Consider the following 24,858-nt stretch of genomic DNA (forward strand, 5'->3'; position numbering starts at 1 on the left):
TCAGAAGAAGGTGTGGAGGCTTTCCTGCTCACTGGATATCCTGGCCACCTGCGTTGCAAACCAAAATCAGTCCCATTGGAGGAATTAACATGGTGCCGTGTCTAGAAGCCTCAGTACCCTTATGTGTGCTGCACAGCTCATAAAACCACTCTGCCTAGCCAAGTGAATGGTAAAGGGAATTGGTCGTTGCCTCAGAAAGGAAAATGGGTTTGGAGGCAGAGGCCTTGAATTTAGCCATGGAGGAATAAACAAGAAAACAGATGAAATCATCTTTCTGATGCGTGCAGACTGTGAAGATATGCTAGACTTACGCACTATTAGAAGTGCAATAAACTCTGTTAACCTTTCTTACGCTGCTAGGACTTGCATAACGTCAGGAACTTTTTTTTCCCCTCTTACACTAGTACTGAGGCTGTGTGGTGGGTGCTATTTTTCTCTTCTCTCTATAAAGCAAAAAAGACATGTTTTTTTTGCCTAACCAAGGGAGATAAGAGAACTTCCTCTTATTAAATCCTGTGGCAATGCAATCCCAACCACATAATATCCGACTGAATTTAAGCATGCGGAGACATCTGCCTTTGGCAATTTTTATTTTTATTAGTGAGAGAGTGAAAGACAGTGTTTCTCCTCTTTAAAAGTGAATCCTAGTAACCCCTAAGACGTCTGGCTGGATCCCTGCCTGCACAGGGTTACTTCAGTTCAGGGAGTTCACGCTACCCGCAGCTCGTGGCAGGCTGCATCCACTCACAGGCAAAGCACCTTAAATCTTTGCCCTACTCGCACTGTGAAGCACAAGTAGGGAGATGGTGAGAATCATGTGTTTAACAAAATCTCCTTTTCATGGCTCTTTGGAAGACTTTAAAAAGATTTATTTATTTATTTATTAATCCCCAACAAGCTCACAGCCTTTTAAAATTAGAAGGATTTGGGATTTTTGCTTTTAAGTTTACCTGTGTCCTCTCTAAAGGAAAACATTTGGTGACTGGACTGATACAGCAGGATCATGTTTATTGTCCCGTTACACATCTGGTGAAGCAGATATGAGAAGTCCTCCTTGCTTTAGACCTTAAACCTTGCTTTAGAGCTTAGTGGATACTAGCAGACTGGTTAAAGAAAATTCCTCCATAGACACAGCCCTCTGCAATTTATGTAATGGTCATTTTTATAACTTTCTATAGTAACTGGTTGTACCTGTGTGCTGGCTGTATACTGCGGCAGTTGTGGCAGTTTGCAAGCATCTGTGTTTATTGAGAGCTGTGTAAGGAAATTAATGTCCCTTTGCATCCTCCCAGCCTGTGTGAGGTGCTCTGCTTTCGGTTAATTTTTTTTTTTTTTTTTTTAATAGCATACAGCCTTTTAGGACTAAACTGTAGCTGTTCAGTGTGTTTGGGGATTTGAGAAGGAGGCAGCCTCAAACTTCTGTTGCTCAACAGAATCTTGCTGAGAAGACTGTGATGCTTCCTGTTGCTGTCCTGTGCTTCTAAACTAGCACTGCTCATCCACCAGGTTTCTCCTCTGCCTCCACCACTGTAATTAATCCTCCACAAACCAGCGTTTGCAAATTGTAATCAAAATTATAGCTAGGAACTATTTGGCTGAATTGAAAAAAAAAAAAATTAAAGGGGGTGTGTGCTACAAAAATCAGAGCAATGATCCAAATCACAGAGAGTAAATGCTGAAATAATGAATAATGCCTTAATGCTTTCCTTAAATCTGAAGTAGGAGCCCTTTACACTATATAATTAGCACTTATATAATGCATATGCTTTCATGCACTGTAAAATGTCTAAATGAGACAGTAAAAAGTGAGGTGGTCTAAGAGGAGAAAGCTGTGGCCTGGAACTGCAGCCACTGATGGCTCTGTCCCATCCCCATCTCTGACATGATGTTGGATGGGTGTTGTCACTTCTCTGCAGCTTCAGGCGTATTCTCATCACCACTAAAGAAGCACGTGTTTCTGAGATCTTACCGCTAGCTGCTTGTTACTCTTTTTCAGCACCTGAAGCTGATCCAGGTTAATCTGGGAGCTTTTTGTCTGCCAAGTAAATTGGCTTCGCTTAAACAGATGCCGAATGCGCTTGCTGAACAGGAGTAGTGACTGCTCAAACCACTTTATCTGTAGTTGCAAGAGAAAGTCAGACTGTGCCCTGGCTGTAAGTGTTGGGGCAATGCCTCTTCTGTAAAGCATGTGGAGGTCCATGGGGAGTAGTGTATGAAGACCCCGACTTTAAAACACACAGGCAGGAGAGCTGCTGCATGGTGGGGATGTGGCATGGGGAGAGGTCCACCAGTGGCCACCCTTGGCATCTGGTCAGCACTGCTGCCCGTCAGGTCAGACAGAGCTCTGCTACATGGCCATCCTGCGAGGGCGGACGCGGTCAGCACGGTTGCGGTGCGGGCATGGGGAGCAGGGTGCCTGGGTGGTGCTGTTGTGTTTCAGTTTGATGCTGCTCTGCTTGGTGATGTCCAGCCACGCTACACTATTCCTTATCAAATCGGAGCACTTGGAGACTGACGCTACAGCGCATTTGGTTTTTTTTTTTTATTACTCGGACAAATGCAGTGGTTGTATTTGTCATAAAGAAGTGGAAAAGTCATGACTGATGCCCTTGAACTTGCAGGAATTATTCTAGAAATGATACGGGGTCCTGGTTTCATGGCTGTTCTGCCCATTTGCGTGGAGGTTCAGGAGGCTCCACTTCGACGGCAGTCTTCTTGAGCTTCCACAGCGTATCACTTTTCCTTGTGACCGAAGAGAAACTGTGAGCTGCCTTGCTCCTGTGTACAGCCCTTAGCTGCAGGGTATTGTTTACTAGGTATCCCGTTGTACATGGGATTTTTGCAGATATTGACTGAAAGATGGTTAATCTGCTTTTGTAATGATGCCCATTATTGCTAGCAACATAAGCTTTTGTGTATGTACCCATACGACACTCTTAATTTGAAACTTGTTATTCCAAATATAAGTATTTAGCAATTTAAAACTTTCAGTGGTGTCTTCCATGATAGAAACTTCAGATTTCTCCTCTTCTGTGGAAGAAATAGTTCATTTTAATGAGGTTCCTTAACTGATGAAGTTCATTCTGATCTCAAAGTCATGAGATACTAGAACAAAAAGGCTGCTGTGGTAAGTGAATGTAAAATAACTGTGCTATTTTCCAAGTACATATTAGAACAAGGGAAAAACCTTCTGCTGTGCTTGCTTCAAGAGAATTTTTAACACATCACATTAATAAGCCCATGCCAGGAAATGCCACACTGTTTATGAGCTCTGCAGAAGCTCAAATAAAGGATTCGTCGCCCTCCACTTCTGCCATTCCTGGGGTGACTGTGGTTTCGTGGTGGGTGAGACATCCCTTCTGTAGTATCTTTTGGTCTAATGTTTCACAATGGCATGTAATCTTCTATGGAGAGCAGCTTCAATCTTGACAGTAGCTTGCAGCCCAGAAAACTTGGGAACCACCAAGAAGATGCTTATATGGACAGTGGTGGCATCCAGTTATGTGAGATGAGAGTGGGGGAAAAAGCAGAGAACCTGTTTGCCTTCTTTACTATGTGTCTTACTCTGTCCTCTGAAGAATCTGGCACAAGCTATTGTTGGGGTGGGAGAAAGAAAACATCACTTGACCCATGTGTCTAGTCAGATAAACCTATTCCTATGTCAGCAAAGACCACTGTGGTGGTATGTATTTGCTATACAGGGTAATTATCCTTTATGGTGGGTAGTAAGTTATTATGTTCTATAACAGTAAGTAATTTGGGGGAGTGGCTGCTGTAGCAGATGGTAGGCCTTTAATCCAGAAGATCCTGGAGAAACTCAGCTGAGTCAACAGAAGCCTTATGAAGTTCAAATGGAAGCACACCGCCTAGCGGTGCAGGTAAAATAACCCCTTACATTAGTACAAGTGGGCAATTGGCTGGTTGGGGATCTTCTGAATGACATTAGAAGAGTCTTCCTCACTCAGAAATTGGTGCAGCACTGGAAGAGTTTGTCTCCAGGCCATGGAGTCGTAGTGTTTTGGAGGTTTTCAAAACTCATCTGGGTGAAGCCACAGCTGACCTCATGATAGTCCTGTGTAGAGGGGATTGTTGCATCAGATGGTCTCTTTTGGCCAATGTTTTGGTGTTTGTGGTTCTGTAGTACTCCTGAAGACAGACACCCAGGATTTGGTTGGTGGAGGATTCTCCTGTTTAACATGCGCAGCCTTTAGGAATTTTCTGGGATGCAGTAGAAAAAGTGAGTGGTAGCAGCCTGTGGAAATAGGCTGTGGTCTGCTCTGCTATATGTTTATGTTGTCTACTTTCTTTTTGAGTGGTCTGTCCCTTCTGCTTAGTATAGCTCTGCTGGAAAACTCTGCCAGCAAACCAAGCAGAGGCTGGTTCGAGGACAGCAGTTGGCTGGGAGAGTGCTGACTCCGCCAGTTTTTCTGACTTTAAGAATTGAGGAAGGATTACATTCTCCCTGAGATTAGAGTTGCAGCTATGTGATGCATCCCCTGGAGGTTTAAATCAAAACCTTTCTGTGTTACTCTGATCCTCACAGCAAAGGTTATATGAGGTTGTGGCTTTTGGCTAACGGGGAGGCTTAAGCTTCGTGTAGCCCCCATCACACTTCAGAGTCATTATTAAAGTAAAAAACAACTGAACTGATAGAAGGACAGTCTGGTCTGCTATTGGGTTAAAGTTATGTAAATACCCTATAAGCTAAATTCCCTATTCTAATGCAGTATCATGTGATGCAGATGCAGCTGGTAGGGTACTTTTGTAATTAGCTCTTGGAAAGGAGGCTTTTAACTTCTTACCCTTATGTGACAGGTGGTTTTCTTATCTGATTTGTGCTTTCTGTGGGCTCTTGCAGATGCGACCTCAGTACTGGTTGATTGTTATTTTCTGACTACAATATTCTTTGCGTTTCTGGTGACCTAAGAGTGTAGCATCAGCATAAGCAAAATTCTTTATAGCGTGACATCAACTCCATCTGTGAGTAGCGTTACTCAGTTGTCTTCAGTGTCGTTTCTGAGAGTTAAGGGCTCAGGTGCATGCAAGACACAGGAGTGCCATCTTCACTGGTGTGCAAAACTCAGGTTTGCTCCTTTTGCTCTCTCTGGCCTGCTTCCTTTCAGTTTTCCATCTCTTTACTTCACATTTTGGAATGTGCGGTTGACCTCAATTTTAGGAGAATGTTCATGTTCCTTCAAAGCTTGGGTACCAAATTGCTCTGTTTTCTGTAATCTGTAAGTGGGTTTAGCCAAGTGACAGTTCTGAGGAAGTCTCATCTACTGCAGCCTTTCCTTCACCATACGGTAAAGATGCTATAAGAGAACAACCCGATTGTTTGCAGTGGATCCTGCTGCCATTCCTGTTTGTGGTGCAGTAGATGGCTGTGCTGACTGACATGCTCAGCTCTGTTGACGTGCAAACTTGAGTGTTAGGTCAGGCCTGTGCTAGAGACTTTTGCTGGAGTAGTAATGCAGGAATGTTATCTTGTCAACCCTCTCCTTTTTTCCCCCCTCATGTTGACAAGACCTCAGTCACCTTGGCAAAGTTTTTTCTTCATCTTTCAATGCCTGCCCCTTGCTCTTGCAGGGCACTGCAACATCAAGGTCTTGTGACTGGCTTCCTGAGCTCCACTCTAGAAACACGGTTGGGCTGGCTTTTAGCCACACAGTGGGAAGTCCTTAAAACATAGAGTCTGTCTGCTAATACAGTTTCTGTTTTATCCTCTACCTGTTGTAATTATGCACTTCATTTTATCCTTTCTGTTGAAATGTCTTTGAATTTCTTAGACAACATAAACTGCTCATGAAAGAGCTGTAGAGAAAAGTACACTCAACCACAGCACCACTCTTGATTTCTGTAGTGCTCCTTTCCCCTTGTCACAGTGCCTCTCCTCAGTGATTTCATAGCATCTCTCTGAGCACCTCTGGTGTATGTTCTCCTATTTTAGTCACCAGTGTTTGGCCTCCTCCGCTGTTCAAACAATTCCACTTTGGCAGAAGATGCTCATACAAAACGCACAATTGCTATGGCGCTCCGCCAGCCTCTTCAAAGTAGAAGCCAACTTTTGAGGGTCAGCCTCTTTGTTAAGAGCATACTATAAAAGACTTTGAAGTTCTGTATCAAGATTTAACCAGGAAGCTTCAATACTCTGCATAATGCCAGGCTAAATTTTACTGACGCTCAGATGCCACCAGCTGATTGCGGTTCTCCTGCCACCAAACTACAGCGTTGCTCTTGGGCCTGTATTTAACAAAACAAACTGGCTTCCATGGTATTCCTTTGTAAGTTTTTTAACTGGGCTAACCTATTTCTCTGAGAGGAGGATATGCATGTATGACAAGATAATATTGCATTAAGTTTCTGAAAGCAAATAAGGCGACATGAGGAGCTTTCACATAAGAGCTTGATAGCATATGGTTCACATACTTGATGGAGAAAGGGAAGCAAGCTATTTCAAATCACACTTTATTGCTTTCCAAGTTCAAGTCTGTTTTGCAGGGACACAGAGGTAAATTCTTCAAGTAAAGTTCCCTATTAATTGCTTTGCCTCCTGAGGCCCCATAATTTTACTGGTAGCTTTGTTCTTCATGGCAGAATGATAGTGTGGTGGTATGCCCTTTTCCAAACATGCCCATCTGATTTCATTAAGGACTTCTCAGTTTTTCCATTGCTGCAGTAGAGCAGGGTTGGATTGGAGAAGGCACCATTTCTGGAACTAAGAAGCTCTACCTCAGCAGGGAATGATTCAGAAAATCCAGAAAAAGAGCCAAATGCGAGAGACCACTTACACTATAACATAATGCCTATATTTGGAAGCTCTAAGTCACCTTTGATTTTTATGAGCTTCTAAATTTTTGTTTTCAGTCTTGGTCTCCTCCCTTGTTGGACAGATTTGAATAATTCAGTGCAAGTTAAATAACTTGCCCATGTCCAGTTTTAATGACTCAGAAGAAATCAATGTTGCCACAAACACAACACTCTTTGTGAGCCTCTCTCTTCCTGCAGAATTATAAGGAAACAGGCACCCTTTGAAAAATTAAAAAAAAAATAAATCTTAAAAGACTGTGAACATTATACAGAGCATTTTCCCTAATTTCAAAACCACTGGACGTGAGGTCAACTGGTTTGAAGGGACACATTATTACTCTTAGCTAAATATAGTAAGAAATGCAATATGGAAGAAGGAAAATACATTTTATCGTGATCTAAATTAAACTAAAAGCCAACTCCCCCTTTTTTTAATACGGGCAACTGGTTTTGGTTGGCTATCTGTCAGAAGTGAGTTGAAACAACCTGTGTATTTTTTGTGAGTAAATATAACTGTCATCAGATTATTTGTTCCCCCCCGCCCCCCGCCACTACTTGCAGTAGGATATTTTTCTGCTGCCTGAATTATCATGTAGTGGAGTGTTTGGCACAGGAATGAAGGAGTAGGTGGAAGTGGACAGAGAAAGTGGACAGAGAAGCCTCCTGGATTGTCACCCCAAGTTTTGAATGATGTTGGAAGTTAAGCTGCATTGCCACTGCTTGTACCTGGTCCCCATTAGTAGATATATGCAGACAAGATTGCTGCATTCAATTTAATATAGGTATTTGATTTGCTGCTGCTTTATTCGTTAGGCTACTACTCTGTAATCGTTATGTTACTGGCAGTCTCAGGCCTTCTGTGGTTTCATCTCATGCGTTTGGGAATTTGGAAGTTATTTTCAGCTGCCTAGTCTATTTTAAACTCTCTTTTAAAATTTAAAAAAAAAAAATCAACAAATAATGAGTTAGAACAGATTGATCCTTTTGAGCCATTTGTCTAATTAACCTTTGCCTCTCAGGAATCAGCTTTGGTTCTGTTCAATCAAGTGCAATGTATCCCAGTCCTTAATAACCAACATTTCTTCTGAGGACCTTGGAAGTCTTCCATGACTCTTTTCTAACTGCTGCCACTCTCTTGGCATGGCACCAGTTTGCAGAGATAGAGTTGGAGAAGGAATAATAAGAGGACAGCAAGAGAAAAGGCCATAGGATGGCCTATAACTTAGTAAAGTGTTTCTAAAAAGTGCAGTTTGCTCAGGGCTCGTGTCTTCAGTACTCTGCACCCCAAATTGAGATGGGTTAGCAAATCTCAGTATCATCAGTAAGTTTGCAGATGACACCAAGTTAAGCGGGAGTGTCGATCTGCGTGAAGATAGGGAGGCTCTACAGAGAGACTTGGATAGATTGGATTGGTGGGCCAACGTTAACGGGATGAGCTTCAACAAGGCCAAGTGCCAGGTCCTGCACTTGGGCCACAACAACCCCACGCATGACTACAGGCTTGGGGAGGTGTGGCTGGAGAGCTGTGTGGAAGAGAAGGATCTGGGGGTTCTAATTGACAAGCAGCTGAACATGAGCCAGCAGTGTGCCCAGGTGGCCAAGAAAGCCAACAGCATCCTGGCTTGTATTAGAAATAGTGTGACCAGCAGAAGTAGGGAGGTGATAGTCCCCCTGTACTCTGCACTGGTGAGGCCACACCTGGAGTATTGTGTCCAGTTTTGGGCACCTCAATATGAGAGAGATCTCGAGGTGCTGGAGCGAGTGCAGAGGAGGGCAATGAAGCTGGTGAAGGGCCTGGAGAATAAATCCTGTGAGGAGTGATTGAAGGAGCTGGGACTGTTTAACCTGAGAAAGAGAAGGCTGAGGGGAGACCTCATCACTCTCTACAGCTACCTGAAAGGACATTGTAGAGAGGTTGGTGCTGGTCTCTTCTCACAGGTAATTAGTGACAGAACAAGAGGGAATGGCTTTAAACTCCAACAGGGAAGGTTCAGACTGGACATTAGGAAAAACATTTTCACAGAAAGAGTGGTCAGACAGTGGAATAGGCTGCCCAGGGAGGTGGTGGAGTCACCATCCCTGGATGTGTTTAAGGGTCTTTTAGGTGAGATGCTGGGGGATCTGGTGTAGGGGAGAACTTTGTAGAGTAGGGCTGATGGTTGGACTCGATGATCCCAAGGGTCTTTTCCAACCTAAATGATTCTGTGATTCTGTGATCTCTATGAACATAATAATAAATGAGAGCATGTATGAGCACACTGCATGCACCCAAAAGGATGCCCCTTCTGCAACTTCCCCTGGTTTAAAAGTTCAAGAGAATCTTCAGAAAGGGAGACTTCGTGCAAGTGGAAATGAGTAGATGATGTCCAGTCTCCTTCCCCCTTACCTGAAAAAGGAACAAATTAGGCCTGAGAGGTGATCCTCTATGTGGCGGAGGAGGTAAATAGGACACTTCCCTGCTGCTCTTAATCCTGTCTATGATAGAAACCCCCAGAATTTGAAGAAGTGTCCTGTTGAGCATCAGTGCCTCACAACTCAGGAGACACCTTTTCTGGGTAGATGGACAAGAAAAGAATGACGTTTCTTTAGCATCACAGAGTCTGGGAGTTTTGAGCAGCTCCCCTCTTAATTTCACTGTGTGTGACCTGCTCTGCTTACTGACGTAGGAAATGTCTGTATGCATGGCAGCATGGATTTCATCCCTTTGAAAAGAGCTTGGAATGGGTGTTCCCAAGGAGGAGGTCAAGAAGGCTTCCAGGTCTCATTATAATTCACATGCTTTCTGCTGCTGGTTGTGGTTTGGGTCATTTTGTGAGCATGTCTTATTCCCTTCCAAACTGCTAGGAAGAAGTTTGCTGTTCTTGCAACCTCCCTTTTTTGGTTCTCACTCATGCATTGGAAATACACAGTGTCCAGGGTTTATGAATCATCATTCTGTTCCTGCAGTGATGTAGCTGTCCTGAAACCACAGCATCAGTTGAACATAAATCAGACCCTCAATGCAAAGTTTGTAGGTCCTGCAAAATGGTGGCTTTGCTGCAGGTATAGGAAAGAAAACAGCAAGGAGAGAGCTGTGTGCGAGAGAGGATTGAGAGAGCATCCCTGGACCCAGGGAACTGCTGATGTGGAAGAAGAAAAGTTGAACTATTTCAGTTGCCTCCTGCCTGTTAGCTTGGGTAATGCTGCTCTTTCTCCCCTTCAACTCTCAGTAGTAACCATCCATAATTCATGTTTTTCCCCTTTTAGTTCCATTACAGTTTCCTTTCTTCCCATGACAAATACTCCAATCACTCACATAATGTAATGGGATCTGTGAATGCAAACATTGGGGGAACACTGTTTGTCCAGCCTGTGCTACACCACCAATTTGCTTGATGGATTTCAACTTCTCTGCTCCTTCCATTTACTCCTGGTTCCCTTCCCAGCTGCAGTGCCTTGATCTGCTTTTTGGTTTCAAACCATTCTGTGGGCAAATCAATGATGGCTAGACATCAAAGAACAGCTGCTTTCATCTGAACTAGGAAACTGCAAAAAAGTAGCCCTGAATAAATTTACATATGTATTGTTTTATATATGTTTATAAAATTATATATAAAATTTATAATAGCTATTTTATATATAAGTATATAGTATTTATATAAATACATACTATAATATAGATATATATGAAGTAAATAGAAATATATTCTTTTTCTTTTAAAGGAAATGCAGCTCTCTGGTTTTATCCTAACTTCTACTTACTGTAGATATATTTTCCCTGAGAATCTTCCAAATCATTTTGTTGTGTCATTAGCTGGCAGCTAGTCCCAAAGCAATATGGCATGGTATTCCCATCCAAGCCCGTCAGCTTACTTCGTAAGCTCTCCCAGTGGCTTCCAGCAGCCGTTAAGACGTGGCAGCGTACACAATTTTTCCTCCCATTTAAGGAGTGATTGAGAAGATGCGGATGCTTTTTGTGGAAAAGGAGAAACCAATTTTATTTCCTTGTCAGACTTCATAGGGGTAGATGGAGGAAGTTTATGAAGCTGAAAGTCATTAAGCATGCTTTTTTCCTTCCTTCCGTCTGCTTTTGTTTTTACTGGAGTTCCAGTGAACAGGGTCTTGAGGGGAAAGACAACTTTGCAAATGGGATATGCCAGCAAAAATGAGATGGTTTTTCACAGTGCATGCATTGATGAACATCTTAAAGGTTACTCCTTCACTGTAAAGACACCCCGTTTAGGTCACCCATTGCCACAGTCGATGTGGGCAGCCCTGAGGAGGGAGCACCATGGATTGCTCTGCAGCCCCCCAGGGCTGGAGCTCGAGTCGGTGTTCAGAGACTTGCTCCTCAGTCATCTTATTGTGTTAATCATAGTCCGCCGTGCTGCGGGTGGGAGCCCACCATTCTTTCACCTGCCTCGGTGCAAGGTAATCTTCATCGGGGAGGGCAGAGTCAAGAAACCAAACCTTGGGTCTTATTAGACATTAACAGTAAGGGACAACTCCAAATATGCCAGCAGCAGCTTTATATTTAAAGCAAACAACCAAACAAAAAAACCTTGAAAACCCACAAGAAAACCCACCCCAAGTGCACACCCCACACCTCCCCCCAGTTTGCTTAAGCACAAGGTTTTCCCGTGTGTGTCACTTCTTGGCTGTTATCTTTCCCCACCCTCCATGTACTTCCTGAAGCAGCACGTGCTTGGTGCCTAAGCTTCTACCTACACTTAAAAAATTAGAAAACAGTTAATCACAGCCCTTAACCTCGGACTGTCAACAGTTGGCTGCAGCGGGGACGCACCACAGCCCTCGCAGTGAACACGTACCTGCGATGGCCACTTCCCCATCCTTATCGTTACTCACCCTATCATCTGGCAAATGCCAAAGGAAAAATAAGGGTTGCGGGCTACAATGTGAATGGTGACAAAACGGAGTGTGCACTTTTGGCAGGAGAGCTGGGGACTGAGGTCAGGTATGAGGAGAGCAGGCAGCTGATGGCGAGTGCTCCCTCCCAGCTACCAAGGGCATTTGTTTTGGCTTTTTTTCTTCCGACTTTCTTGTTTCATGCCCGTTTCTTAGAGCAGAACTGATTTATGAGTGGGGTCAATTTGTGTAGATATGCAAATACAATTTTAGCATACAAATTTCATGACCCAAAGGGTCTTGTTGTGTTCTTTTTTGTTAACTAACCCCAATGTGAGTCCGTCATCGAGCACTTCTGTTACGTGCATCCATGCTCTCTCTACTCTTGGGTATGTAAGTCATCCATAAAACATCGTGGGCCATAACATGGTTATGGGATCTTACCTCAAGAACAAATGGGAGAAGTTGGTGGACTGAAAGGGAGGGAGAAGGGAATGATTTAATGGTGCTTGAAATAACAGTTTGGGGTTGAGTGGTTTTTGCACAGGCTATTTATAGTAATGTCTGTGAGTCTAGCTGAAGCGTGATTTGGTACAGCTGTATGCTGAAGAAGGAGCCAGAAAACTAAGAGAAATCAAACAGCATTTCTTGCTGTTAACTTTAGTCAGGCTTATGGACTGACTAATAGAAAGCATGAGGGTTTTGGAAAAACTCGGGCCCTAAGCAAACATGTATAAGCTTGCAAAGCAAGTTGAGACTAATCCTCAGTTCACGTTGCTGCTGAATGACAAACACGGGTTGGTGGTAACTGGCTACGAGCCATGAGCTGTACCAATCTGCAGGTAGGAGACAGACAGTGCTGGCTGTCCAGGGAGCTCTGCTCTTCCAGGCTGAGGAGGGAGGCTGGCTGCCAGGAAGGAAAAGCAAAGTGGTAGCAAATCCAGCTGTGCGAATGCCTGGAGACTCACCGTGCACTAGCCGTTTGCAGGCTAACATGGCATGGAGAGCTAAGGTGCAGGTGCCAAGAGTGTGAGCTTCCAGATGAGGTCTTGCTGCTCTCTACCTTTGCAGCCACCCTGTATCACAGCACCTAGCAGCTTCTGTAGGACATGGTCGTGAGGCCAAGTGTTTGCTTAAGTGCTTTGGTGACTCACTGATCACTGAACTTAATGCCTCACATTTTCCTCACTTCCTCCTCTTTCCTTTTTTCTCAAAATTGCCAGGTTCTGCATTGGATGGGAACCTCAGCTCCACTCCAAGGTCAGCTCAACAGATGCAAGTCACTGTGTTCATTGATGCAGGGCTCTGCTCTGGAGACCTTCTCCCTTGATAGTGGCAGCCAAGAGACCTGTGTCCCTAATGACTGCAATTCTAGTGCTGTGCAGGGATGGTCCAGAAATTGGCTGTAATCCTAAATCCTCTCTACCCCTATACTAGAGCACCCTTCAAGCTGGTCTTGGAGGAAGCAGCTTCTCTTCTTCAGGTGAAGACCCTGGGTGCATTCTCCATGGATGGATCTTGGATCTGCCTAGCATGGCAGTTTCTGTCTATCCCATCTGCCTTGCTGCAGAGTCATAGGTTTGCTGGTTTGCTGGCAGACGACCCTCCCGTGGTTCTTAGGAAGGCCCTGACATCCCCTGTTGCAAAAGCAGATGGGATTTTGTGGGCGATCTGAACTGAAGATGGGAAGTGAAGCTCAATGCAAATAAAACGCGATGATGGCACACGGTGCACCAACCAGCAAGGGACCCATTGGCAAGTTTGCAGTATTGCAAAAGGTTGCTAAAAAGGCTTAAATTATTCCTGGGTAAATGGCATTAGAGAGTGGAACCCAATGCAAAGTAAGAAGACTTTGAGAAAAGGATTGCAGCGCTAGCCTGAGGAGTGGAAATGTGCTGTAGCTATAGGCGTTTGCTCAGCGCTGTGACTAATTTTCTGGAAACCAAAAGGAATTCCCTTAGAGGAGCATGCTGTGCGTCACCCATGGCCAAAAAAAGAGGCAGTCATGTGTTTCCTTGACAGCACATCATGTTTGCATATTTTTACTGCTGGAGAAGAGTCCTTCATCCTGATCACTGCATGTTTTCAAGTATTTTGAGTGTGCCTGGGGTGCCAGGATATTAATTTCAATAGCTTTGTTTAAATAGATCGTGTAAGTAGTTGAGTCAGTGAGTATTTTTAATAGGGTTTCAGATACAAGCAGGGCCAATTCCATCAAGTCGGTATAGTTAGTTGTATTACAGGTTTCTTACCAGTATACTTTAAAGCTGGTAAATTAGAGCAGGTGCTCCAGGAACCAAAAGGTGACTTCAGGAATACGATTTTTCTATGACTTTATTCATGAGTTAGTGTTTGCATACCGCAGGTGAGGATGAAAGAAATGATGCCATGGTATATAAACAGAGTACTGAAGTGTGTTGTAGACACTAAGAGCTTGGGCTTCAGCATTGGCTTTTGGTAACTCTTTGCACTTCTGCTTTATTAGAGATTTCCACCCCCCCCCCCCCCCCCCCCCCATCAGTTACTGATCATATTCCCATCTACTCTGAAGTCCTTGGCAAACACATAAGCTACAAACAGCATATGTAGTTATGAGCTGCTTTCAGTGTTTGTAGGATTGCTGATGCAGTGCCTAAATAAGCAACCTGATTTCTTTTCAAAGCATCAGACCCCCAAAATAGCAGCCTTGAAAGAAGCTGCATTTCCAAGCCAACATGGCATAAAGTAACATGTAACATGCTAATGTTGCTTGGAATTGCTAGAAGAAATAGCAGAGAATAACTGGTTATCAAGAGCCGTTTTCCAGGTAGTGTAATCCAATGATCAGAGACAGCATCCATGATGGTGCTTCAAGGCAAAAAAACATCTTGCAGGTGGTTATATGAAGGCCGATATTTGCATTTGCTGATTCCTTGAGACCCAGAAAAAATACCTGGTGTCACCTGAGGAGAAAAGAGTAAAGTGCTGGGCAAACATTGATCTCTGTAAATTTATAACAGTAGAGGGAAGTCTTTTTCTCACCAAGAGTCAAACCAGTGTTGTTGCAAATCATGTAACGATATTGAATTCAGATTTGCTTCTGGCCCTGCATATACAGTATCTCTGCAGGATGTAAACATTTTGTATGGGTTCTTCACCTCTGAACAAGAGTACAGCATCCCTCTAAATATAATGAGATAAAGTAAAAAGTTTCCTGCTCCCTGTTTTATTACTTGCTTCTATGTAACTTGGTATACTTATTTTTTTAAATAAAAGTATACCAGTTGAGGGAGTTCATATGGGGCTTTACTAGTGTAAATGGGAAGGAGGGTAGGTTTGTACCTAGAGATGATGATCTCTAATGAAAACAGTACTTGCATTTGGGGCAGTCTACCTCTTTCTTCTGCAGCTACCGAGTGTCAGATAATCCACAATTAATGGTCTGGAAATAAACCAGTCAATTGGTAGAAATGTCAGCAGCCTTGATTGATGAAACACAGAATCATCAAGGTTAGAAAAGATCTTGAAGATCATCTAGTCCAACCATTAACTGAACACTGACCATTGTCAACTACACCATATCCCTCAGCGCTGGGTCAACCCGACTCTTAAACACCTCCAGGGATGGGGACTCCACCCCTGCCCTGGGCAGCCCATTCCAACACCCAACAACCCCTTCTGGAAAGAAATACTTCCTAATATCTAGTCTAAACCTTCCCTGGCGCAACTTGAGGCCATTCCCTCTTGTCCTGTCGCTTGTTACTTGGTCAAATAGACTCATCCTCAGCTCTCTGCAACCTCCTTTCAGGTAGTTGTAGAGGGCGATGAGGTCTCCCCTCAGCCTCCTCTTCTCCAGACTAAACACCCCCAGTTCCCTCAGCCGCTCCTCGTACGACCTGTGCTCCAGACCCTGCACCAGCTTCACTGCCCTTCTCTGGACACGCTCGAGTCATTCAATGTCCTTTTTGTAGTGAGGGGCCCAAAACTGAACACAGGAATTGAGGTGCAGCCTCACTAGTGCAGAGTACAGGGGTAAGATCCCTTCCCTGTCCCTGCTGGCCACGCTATTTCTGATACAAGCCAGGATGCCATTGGCCTTCTTGGCCACCTGGGCACACTGTTGGCTCATGTTCAGCCGGCTGTCAATCAACACCCCCAGGTCCCTCTCTGGCTGGCAGCTCTCCAGCCACTCCTCCCCAAGCCTGTAGCGCTGCTGGGGGTTGTTGTGGCCCAAGTGCAGCACCCGGCATTTGGCCTTATTGAAACTCCTACAGTTGGCCTCAGCCCATCGCTCCAGCCTGTCCAGATCTCTCTGCAGAGCCTCCCTACCCTCGAGCAGATCAACACTCCCACCCAACTGGGTGTCATCTGCAAACTTACTGAGGGTGCACTCGATCCCCTCGTCTAGATCATCAATAAAGATGTTAAACAGGAGTGGCCCCAAAACCGAGCCCTGGGGGACACCACTCGTGACCGGCCGCCAACTGGATTTAACCCCGTTCATCACAACTCTTTGGGCCCGGCCATCCAGCCAGTTGATGAATTCTGCCTTTTGATGATTAAGTGATTGAAAAGTCTCTGGCTTCAAAAGGTAAAAGACAAAAGTAATTTGCATAAAAAACCCCACATTGTACAGCTTGCAGAAGGGTATGGCAAAATGTTAGATTTTACTATGTACGCATGGACTTGAAGCAATCTTTGCAGCAGATCAGCTGGCTCTGAGCATCCTGGATGCCTCCACATGTGTGTTAAACTACCTACCTCTCATTGGTCCTGTGTTTTTCCAAAGTGCGCTGCAGCAGAGGTGGGTCATCCAAAACTTAAGAGGGGAGTCCTGAATTCATAGACAGGTCTTGATTGTGGCTGCATTGCTACTGCCTGTGTTATTGAACTTTGTTCTCCAAGATGCATCAGCCGAGGCTCCTTCTGAAGCTCAGGGTTGGACACAGCATTGTTTTTTAAATGGAGGTCCCTTCTTTAGTCAGTGCCCATCCCGTCTTTATTTTGCTTGCTGGCTGAATTGCAAAGAAAATAATATTAAAAAATACCTTGTATTGGCTTTGTACTTTCCCTAAGTACCTTCCAGTACAAGCTGAATGCTTGTGTGCAGCCTGGTGTGTTCACCAAACAGTGACAGGAAATCATGTGCCCTCTGCTACTGTAGTAGTTGAGCTTTAATGGAATACCTTTTTCTTTTTCTTGATTATCCCATTGTTTTCTGAACCATCTCCACCCTCTCTGTCTTAACCTCTACAGACTAGAAATGTATGGTCTGGGGCTATTTTATAATTCACTGGATATAGGCTTTTTATGATGCTTTGAAGACATCTGAAAACTAGAAGTACGTTAAAGTGAAACCACATTCGTGTTTAAGGGTTAGGCTGTGAATACCTGTAGTGGAAAACACTGTAACACAGTAGAAGGACAGGACTAAAGTCATGTTTTGCCAGCTGCTGTTACAGGTTGGATGTACGTATTTAGTGTATAAGAGATGATCTAAGAAACCTGAAGGTGCACAAGTCCATGGGACCTGATGAGAAGCATCCGTGGGTCCTGAGGAAATGGGTGGATGAAGTGGCTAAACCACTCTCCATCATATTTGAGAAGTCGTGGCAGTCTGGTAAAGTTCCCACTGGCTGGAAAAGGGGAAACATCACACCCATTCTTAAAAGGGAAAAAAAGAAGACCTGGGGAGCTACAGGTCAGTCAGTCTCACCTCTGTGCCTGGCAAGATCATTAAGCAGATCCTCCTGGAAACTGTGCTAGGGCACATGGGAAATAGGGAGGTGATTGGTGACAGCCGACATGGCTTCACTAAGATTAAATCATGCTTGACAGGTTTGGTGGCCTTTTATGATGGGATTACAGCGCTGATGGATAAGGGAAGAGCAACTGACGTCATCTACCTGAACTTGTGCAAAGCATTTAACACTGTCCTGCATGACATCCTTGTCTCTAAATTGGAGAGACATGGATTTGACAGATGGGCCACTTGGTGGATAAGGAGTTCGTTGGATGGTCGCACTCAAAATGTTGCCGTCAACACCTCGGTGTCCAAGTGGAGAGCAGTGATGAGTGATGTTCCTCAGGGGTCAGTGTTGGGACCGGTGCTGTTTAACATCTCTGTGGGTGATATGGACAGTGGGATTAAGTCTGCAAGTTTGCCGACAACACCAAGCTGTGTAGTGCAGTTGACAAACTGGAGGGAAGGGATGTGCCATCCAGAGGGACCTTGACAGGCTGGAGAGGTGGGCCCATGCAAACATGAAGTTCAACAAGGCCAAGTGCAAGGTCCTGCACATGGGTTGGGGCAATCCCAAGCATAAATGCAGGCTGGGCAGAGAATGGATTGAATGCAGCCCTGCAGAGAAGGACTTGGGAAAGTTGCTTGATGAGAAGCTCATCATGACCTAGCAGTGTGCACTTGCAGCCCAGAAAACCAACCGTATCCTGGGCTGCATCAAGAAGTGTGGCCAGCAGGTTGAGGGAGGTGATTCTGCCCCTCTGCTCCACTCTTGTGAGACTCCACCTGGAGGACTGCATTCAGGTCTGTGGCCCCCAGTATAAGAAGGACATGGACCTGCTCGAGCAGGTCCAGAGGAGGCCACAAAGACGATCAGGGGGCTGGAGCACGTCCACTGTGAGGACAGGCTGAGAGAGTTAGGGTTGTTCAGCCTGCAGAAGAGAAGGCTCTGGGGAGACCTTATAGCGGCCTTCCAGTACTTGAAGGGGGCTACAGGAAAGATGGGAAGGGACTTTTTACAAGGGCATGTAGTGACAGGACAAGGGGTAATGGCTTTAAACTGAAAGAGGGTAGATTTAGATTAGTTGTAAGGAAGAAGTTCTTCACTGTGAGGGTGGTGAGGCACTGGAACGGGTTGCCTGGAGAAGCTGTGGCTGCCCCCTCCCTGGCAGTGTTCAAGGCCAGGTTGGACGGGGCTTTGAGCAACCTGGTCTAGTGGAACGTGTCTCTGCCCATGGCAGGGGGGCTGGGACTAGGTGATCTTTAAGGTCCCTTCCAACCCAAACCATTCTATGTCAGTGGATGTTCAAGAATTCACAACATTGCACTGAGGTTTTGAAAAGCTAATAAAACTTCTTGTAGTACGTGGCTAATTATATACTTTGGCAGACTTCTACATCAACTGTTTGCACAGTTTTGAATATGAGCTTTTAACTATACTGACTCTTTGCTGTGTCTGTCTACAGAGTTGTGAGAGTCATTTAAACAATATTTATATGCATCATTTGATTCATGCACAGCCACGCAAATGTTTTGTATCCTTGGGTAAAGGAAATTAACCTCTGGAGCCCAAGGATAATATATTATGTGACTGTTGTTTAAGACTGGCTAAGGAAGGTGAGCAGTTGGAGTTGCAATACTAGTCTATTCCATGAGTAAAAAGCCTGGCAGCTTTCTACACGCCTGACTTGGGGCAGCCATAGTGTGACAGCAGCTTCTGCCCTTGTGGGAGATCATAGGGGATGCTGCCAGGATAGGTGGGTTGAACTGCCCTTGAGAGTGAGGTTCCTCTCTCATTTCATTGACCATATAGCGAACCTAAACATTAGCTTTGATTAGGCACCAAAGCTGTAGAGAGCTGAAGTTTAGGAGGGCTGAGTAACCATGCTGTCCAAAGTAGATGGCCGACTCTGTAAGTGGATGTTGTTGATCCCTTCTGCTCTCTGGCCAAGGCACCTGCTGTGGACCATTGATGGCGAGCGCCCAGGGGTGGGGAGGTGTCAGGTGTGGCCTCACCAGTGCTGCGTAGAGGGGAAGGATCACCTCCTTCAACCTGCTGGCAACGCTTTGCAAACTTTTCAGGTTCATACCTGTTGTGTGAGCCCTGCAGCTTGGTGGGGATGCAACAAGCTCTTGTCCTGAAATTGCTTAGCATGGGAAGGATTGGGCTTTTGTACTACATGGGGACACATGCAAGTAACTGAAGTTGAAGGAAGATGGGTAAGATATGAAAGTATGGATGTTGTAAAAGGTTCTCTTATATACCTTGATTTAGCTGTGTTTTTACCTGTCTTACAGGGCTAAATCCTGCTTGAGTAACTTTCATAATCTTGTTGAAGTGAACGAAATTCAGTGTGCAGGATTTAGCCCCTAGAGCTAAACTTATAAAAGAATCAGTAGATGAAGAAATTTGGTTTTGATTAGCGAATGGCATTACAAGAATAATAATTATGGATTATCTCTCTACCCTACTTTGAAACAGTCATGCATATTTCCCTCATATCGCCCTCAAATTTCTTGAGCTGGGTTGTCTTAGTTACTGTACCTCATATGTAATATTGTAAATCCCTGGGAATAATTGTCATGGGACTCATAGAAACCTGTTGATAGTGAAGAACAAAGCTGACTAAAAATGATAGAAAAGTTTAGAGTCTTTCTCTGTGTTTGTTGTGCAGAAGGTCCTTCAGTGTTAATGTAGGGTATTAAAAATGTAAAGATTAATGCAGTTTCTCTGTAAGATGAATTCAGATATGCTTGTAAGTCAGAAACCAGAAAATGTGTTTGGGACAGCTAATTCAAAGCAAACAAAGTAACACTGCTTCTCTCTTGCTTTGGTTTATTAAATCCTGAGCGCTTTTTGTATCTGTACCTCTATAGACTCTTTTGTGAAGCAAGAAGATAAAAAAAGAGCTTCAGTTCTGCTGTTACTCGTGTCTCTGTAATGCTTGCAATGGAGTGATTCATTCTTTTTTTTCTCTCTGTTTTTTTCTTACAGTATCAAGCTTTTGGCTGTGCAGGAGCTGGTCGATAGAGAAGCACTGGAAAAGGTATTTAAAAATATATCTAATACAACTGTCATAATACATTTAAGCTCTTAAAGCCCTCTGTTAGTTGGGCTTCCTAACTTTTTGGAAAATCATGCAGCCTAAAATAGGACATCTTCCTAGCTACATAGTACGTGAAGTTAGAGGGGCAATGTTTTGTCCAAGTTGGCTGTATGCTTTTGGTTTTTCTGATTTTACAGTGAGCGTGGGGTGAGCAATGCCTCAAGCCTGCCCATATTAGCTTTCCCAAAATCAGTTCCTTGCTAACAGCTAGGATAAGTAGATGACTTGAATGGACAAAGATGAATCTTTGAAGCAGAAAGACCGTCTGAGGAGCCCTTTTGAACATCCAGCTGTCCTGGTTTTGGCTAGGATAGAGTTAATTTTCTTCTAGTAGCTGACAGAGTGTTGTGTTTTGGATTTAGTGTGAGAATAATGTTGATAACACACTGATGTTTTAGTTGTTGCTAAGTGGCGCTTATCATAAGTTAAAGATTTTTCAGTTTCCCATGCTCTGCCAGCAAAGCAGGTGCACAAGAAGCTGGGAGGGAGCATGGTCAGGACAGCTGACCCGAACTATCCAAAGGGATATTCCATACCATAGAGCGTCATGCTTGGTGTATAAACTGGGGGGAGTTGGCCAGGAGGGGCGGATCGCTGCTGGGGCATCAGTCAGCAGGTGGTGAGCAACTGCACTGTGCATCACTTGTCTTGTCTTGGGTTTTATTTCTCTCTCTCTTTTTTATTATATTCCTTTTCATTACAATTATTATTTAGTGTTGTTATTTTATTTTAGTTACTAAACTAAAACTTAAACTCTTGACTAAAGTAGAGATTATCTCAACCCACGAATTTTACTGTTTTTTCCAATTCTCTTCTCCATCTCACTGGGAGTGGGGAGGAGTGAGCAAGCAGCTGCATGGTGCTTAGTTGGTGGCTGAGATTAAACCACAACACCAGCTCAGGAGAATGGCAGGAGGCGCCTTGGCAGAAATGTGGTTTAATTTAGTCATGAAGGGATCAAAGCAGATAGCTACTCAACATCAGCCTTAACAGCACCAGCTGAGTATATGGTGTCTGTTAGCCTGAGCTCTGCTCCTGTCTGCCTTGTGCAGGGATAGGCCTGCCTTTAAGCCTGGCCTTCCAAGGAGCTGAGGGATGTACCCTCCATCGACCATCCCAGGGACAGTGGGATTTGCAAACAGTCTGTGCTTGGCTGTGTGGGGGGCAGAGGGAAGGAGCTGTGCGGCGCTGATGGCTTCCTGCATCCAAGCAGCGTGGCCCTGTTCAGGGGGTACATCCCCCTGGTCCAGCACCCAAGACCTCCTGTTGGCTTAGGCAAGGCGCCGGGTGTCTCAGCAGCCTGAGATTCCACCTGCGGAGCTGCAGCAAAACCAGTAGCCACAAAAGGCTGGAGGGTGTGTAAGTAGTAAAACCTGGTGTTACTCTTTGGCCAAGGGTATTGCAAACACGTCAGTGTCCTATAGATCATTTCCTTCTGCGTGAAGAACCAAATGTTGTATTTCTTATTGTCTTATGATTTTGCTGGCCTGGAGGGCAGGACTGGACTCCCAATGCCCACACTGGGACTGGTGGGTTCTCTTCACTTTCTGCACCAGCTCCTTCATCTAGAAGACCAAGGAGCCAGCTGGGAGGCAGCATGAGAATATGAAAGACTTGGTAGGATTCAAAGAAAACAACTGGATTCAGAGCTGTGCTGGGAGAACTGCTGCCTTCTAGCAGGCATTGAGCTGCTGCTGACCCAAGCAGTCCCTCTGTACCTATGGGTGACCTGGCAAGGCTTGGGGAGGAAGGAGGAAACCTTCTCCTGCCTTGAGCACATCCCCAACAGGGGAGGTTCAGACTGGACATTAGGAAAAAAATTTTCACGGAAGGAGTGGTCAGACAGTGGAATAGGCTGCCCAGGAAGGTGGTGGAGTCACCATCCCTGGATGTGTTTAAGGGTCGTTTGGATGTGAAATTGGGGGATATGGTGTAGGGGAGAATTTTGTGGAGTAGGGCTGATGGTTGGACTCGATGATCCCAAGGGTCTTTTCCAACCTCAATGATTCTGTGATTCTGTCTGTGTGAAGGAGAAGGTCCTGCAGCACTGTGTTACAACTGCATCTGCTGTAGAAGTAACTGAGTAAAATGAAATCCAGCAGCAGCGGGTGCTTCAGCCTCGTGCTTTGCCACTGACTGGTGGTGCATTTCACAGAGGTCCTTCGTACAACCCAGTTAATTCAAGAAGGGCATCTTTTCGTTGGCTTTGGTGAACTCTGATTTTGTCCTGAAGAGGTGTATTTTGTTAAAAGCCAGCGACAGAGGACTAGACAGGTGATACGGTAGTTTTTTGCATGCAAAGAAGACACAGTTCTCAACCACTTGTACAAAACAGGTTAATATTCACAAATTGTTGTTGTTTGCAGCAGTTGGCTTCTTTGGCACCTCACAGCCTGTACACTTCTCACCTTTCTATCAGGCCTGCACCTCCCTTTGGCCCAACGCCTCCTAAAACATGGCTTGGCAAGGGCAAGTGATCTCAGCCTAGTGGGAATAGCTGTTTGAGGCATTGTCTGGAGCTCTGCAGGAAGCTCTTCAAGAAAGGTTCAGCCTCAGAAAAGTGATCTTTCTAAATTGAGCTCTCTGAATATTTGATATCTGCTTTCATACAATGCCAAGCTTAAAGAATTTAAAAGGCCAGTTTAGCTCTCTGGAAAATAACAGGGTGGAATTATGTAAGTTCAAAGAAATTTTCTGTCTTTATTTTTTAAATACAGGAGGGGAAAAAAAAGTAGACTAGAATAAAATCCCTTGTCCCGCCTGCTTGCAGAGTCAGGTTTTGAGAACATATGCTGAGTTTTGCATTCGTAAATCATTATTTATCTGCATTATATTGTAGGAATACAGAATATTATTAAATGATAATATTTTAATATTCATTGCAAGATTGATCTTTCTAGTTTCTGAAGGAAAGTTTTCTTTAAGATAGCTATGCACATGAAACCCTAAAAGTGGTTTTTTCCATAGGACTCATTCTATTCTGTCATAGATAGTTTTGAACTTTTACAACCTTATTATTTCTAAAATTCCATGCTCAGTTTTGAAAGTGTTGTTATATATTTTTGACACTTGCATGCAAGCCCAGAGTGAGTAGAAGCATGCTGGTGAACAGCAGTGCCTCCTGAAAAGACTTACGGGCACACAGTAGTGTTTGTGCTGCAGACTAGCTCCATTAAATTAAAGCACACTGAAGTTAAGCACATGTGTAGCAAGTCTCTTGAGAACCAGGGCCTTGAGACAGTGTCAGAAAATTATCTAGCACTGCAAAACATGGTTTACTGTCACCTTTTTGAAACAGGATGATGGTCTACAGGGTGAGGCACATGAAGCAGCAGGCTGTTGGAGCGAGATGGGAGAACCTACTTGAACCTTTGGGGTCTTGAGAGGATGGCAACCCCTTATGAGTATGTCACAGAAAGCTTTGCCCTTGTGTAGTGGAGCAATGTTGTGCTTCAAAAGCTGCACATCAGTTATTGACTGATTGCTTACAGCAAAAGGGTTTAATGCCATTCTGACTATCTTAGATGCTTTATTTAAATGTTTTTCTCACCTTGGCCATTGAAAATAAATCGCTCACACCATGAGAAGCTTTGTGTCATGCAAAGACGATTTGTTTAACTTCCTAAGCCCTAATGTTTTGGCGAATTTGGCCAAAATCACCCTTTAAGCAAAAGATCTACCACACTTGGCTGCATTTATGCCTGGGGTTGCTGAGACAGAAGGGATGATTGGCTGGATTTAATTACAGCTCGTCTTGGCTCGGGTCAAGCTTTTCTGACCCTTGGATGATGCTCATTACCTGGTTTGTTTCTCTGGGGTGCCATGGGTGCCTGTAAGCACTGCAGAAGGGGGTGCTGCTTGTGGAGCTGGACCCCAACACCATTCTTGCTGTCACTAAGAGGAACAGGAAGATAATAATTTATCTCAGCGGAACAGAACCAGGTCACGTAAGATGAACAAGAGTCTTTACCTGGAGAAAATTCTGGGTCAGGAAAGGGCTTATGTTTATTTTGGCCATAGCCCATCAGACCTGTTCCAGCACGTACTCCACGTGAGTGGTCTCACCAGCAGCTTAAAACTAAGCGTATGTCTTACCTTGAACCTTCAAATTGATCTGTTTGCTTCCCCCTGCCTCCTCGCCAAGCTTGCCCCGGCTGCCGTGGGATTGCATTGCTGGCGTGCCTTTGCTTCAGAAGTGCTGCTGCTGTTTGCCAGGAGCAGTAAGGAATGCAGACAGCAAGGTGCCAAGGGAGGGCTTGTGGTTGTGACAACCTTGTCCCTGCAAGGATTCAAGGCCACTCAGGCTTTTGAAAGATGTATATCGGGCACACAGGCTTGTTGGCGCTGTGTCCTGTATGAAGCATCTCTTCCTCTTCC

At 44.6% G+C, this 24,858-nt stretch overlaps 1 protein-coding gene across 1 annotated transcript in view; it reads left to right on the forward strand.

The window, feature by feature from the left end:
• The window catches only part of EEPD1 (endonuclease/exonuclease/phosphatase family domain containing 1), a 69,440-nt gene that overhangs the window by 18,829 nt on the left and 25,753 nt on the right, over positions 1 to 24,858 (forward strand). The window contains exon 2 of the mRNA XM_074841483.1: positions 20,370 to 20,421. Coding sequence (XP_074697584.1) covers positions 20,370 to 20,421 — 52 coding nt within the window. The remainder of the gene's footprint in view (positions 1 to 20,369; positions 20,422 to 24,858) is intronic.

Source organism: Strix aluco, chromosome 1 (genome assembly GCF_031877795.1).
Source record: "Strix aluco isolate bStrAlu1 chromosome 1, bStrAlu1.hap1, whole genome shotgun sequence".
Lineage (NCBI taxonomy): Eukaryota > Metazoa > Chordata > Aves > Strigiformes > Strigidae > Strix > Strix aluco.